The 1,541-nt window shown below is 47.8% G+C and overlaps 1 protein-coding gene across 1 annotated transcript in view; it reads right to left on the bottom strand.

Annotated features, from left to right (window-relative positions):
• camk1da (calcium/calmodulin-dependent protein kinase 1Da) overlaps nucleotides 1-1,541 on the bottom strand; it is a gene marked incomplete in the record, with an annotated part of 16,861 nt that overhangs the window by 8,676 nt on the left and 6,644 nt on the right. Inside the window, 1 exon segment of the mRNA XM_030355326.1 lies at nucleotides 1,218-1,344. Within this exon segment, the coding sequence (XP_030211186.1) occupies nucleotides 1,218-1,344 (127 nt within the window).

A 1,541-nucleotide genomic window follows, 5' to 3' on the forward strand; every position in this document is an offset into this window, starting at 1 on the left:
GGAGCACACAGCGTCCCCTAGAGGAAGGGTTGTGACAGTGTACCACTCAAGCAGGATGGGGTGCCAGTGTCAATCATTCAATCAAACTTTATTTATAAAGTGATTTTCGTTTAGATATAGATGGACCGTCGATGCATCAAAAGAGTGCTTTGATGAGATAGTGATCAGCTTAGTTTAAGAGGTAGAGCGAGTGAGTGGCAACCGGAAGGTTGCTAGTTTAATCCCGGCTCCTTCTAGCCGAGTGACGAGGTGTCCCTGAGCAAGACACCTCACCCTGACTGCTCCCGATGAGCTGGCTGTCACCTTGCGTTGTTGACTCTGCCGTCTGTATGTGAACGGCTTAATCACTTTGGAAAAAAGCGTCTGCTGAATGCCCTGAATGTACATTTAAAGGAGACATATCATGGTGTTTTCCCAACAAGCAAACATGCTATATGAGTTCCAGAAAACATGTTTTTGAAGCTGTTTGCTGGAAAATCTCAACTACCGCTATTCCCCTCTGTTTCAGTCCTTTCAGAATGTGCTGTTTCTGGTTTCTGTAGCTTTAATGCAAATGAGCTGCTGCCAATTGAACAATGAGCTGTCGGAGTGAACCACAGCATGGAGGACAACAGGACCTCTGGAGAGGGTCCGGAGAGTTCTGGAGGAACCTCGAGGCACGGACCTCGCTAAGTGTCCATCCGTCCACTCTTGTGCGAGCATGTCGATGCATCGCGATGAAACACTAGATCAATAGATCAATAGATCAATAGATCATAGTAGACAGAGCAGGCATGGGAATGCATTGATGATGGACGGCGCACATTCGTTGAATTGCTCCAGTGAGGGTCGGGGAGTTTAATTAGCAACAACCCCGTAACCAACCAACGTGTTGTGGTCAGGGCCATAGCCAGGGTTTGAAACTTTGGCTTCAGTTTTGTTGGGGGGGGGGGGGGGGGGGGGGGCACACACACAAAGGACAACATTGAAAATAAGAAACTGTTCTAAATTATTTTAAGCTGGAAAAATAAAGGTTACAACATGCCATACACGGCGAACAGAAAGCAACAACTCTCAAATTAATTAAGCGTCAAGTTCTCAACCGCTGATTTTGCAAACAGTTGCAATTAGTCTCTAATTTTATTTTAATATCTCCAAAAAGGACCTCAGTGATCTCATAGCCGGCTACGTGTATCGGTGTGTGATTCTGTGACTCCGCCATCTAACGACTCACTCACCCACGTATCCCGGCGTTCCGCAGGCCGTGGACATGACGTCACCGCTGCCCTCCATCTTTGACAGGCCGAAGTCACTGATCATGATCTTGGACTCGTCCAGAGGGTTGAAGTACAGCAGGTTCTCTGGCTGGGGAGGGAGAGGTAGAGAGAGGTAGAGAGAGAGAGGTAGAGAGAGAGAGAGAGAGAGAGAGAGAGAGAGAGAGAGAGAGAGAGAGGAAGAGAGAGAGAGAGAGAGAGAGAGAGAGAGAGAGAGAGAGAGAGAGAGAGAGAGGAGAGAGAGAGAGAGAGAGAGAGAGAGAGAGAGAGAGAGAGAGAGAGAGAGAA

This window comes from Gadus morhua, chromosome 4 (genome assembly GCF_902167405.1).
Source record: "Gadus morhua chromosome 4, gadMor3.0, whole genome shotgun sequence".
Lineage (NCBI taxonomy): Eukaryota > Metazoa > Chordata > Actinopteri > Gadiformes > Gadidae > Gadus > Gadus morhua.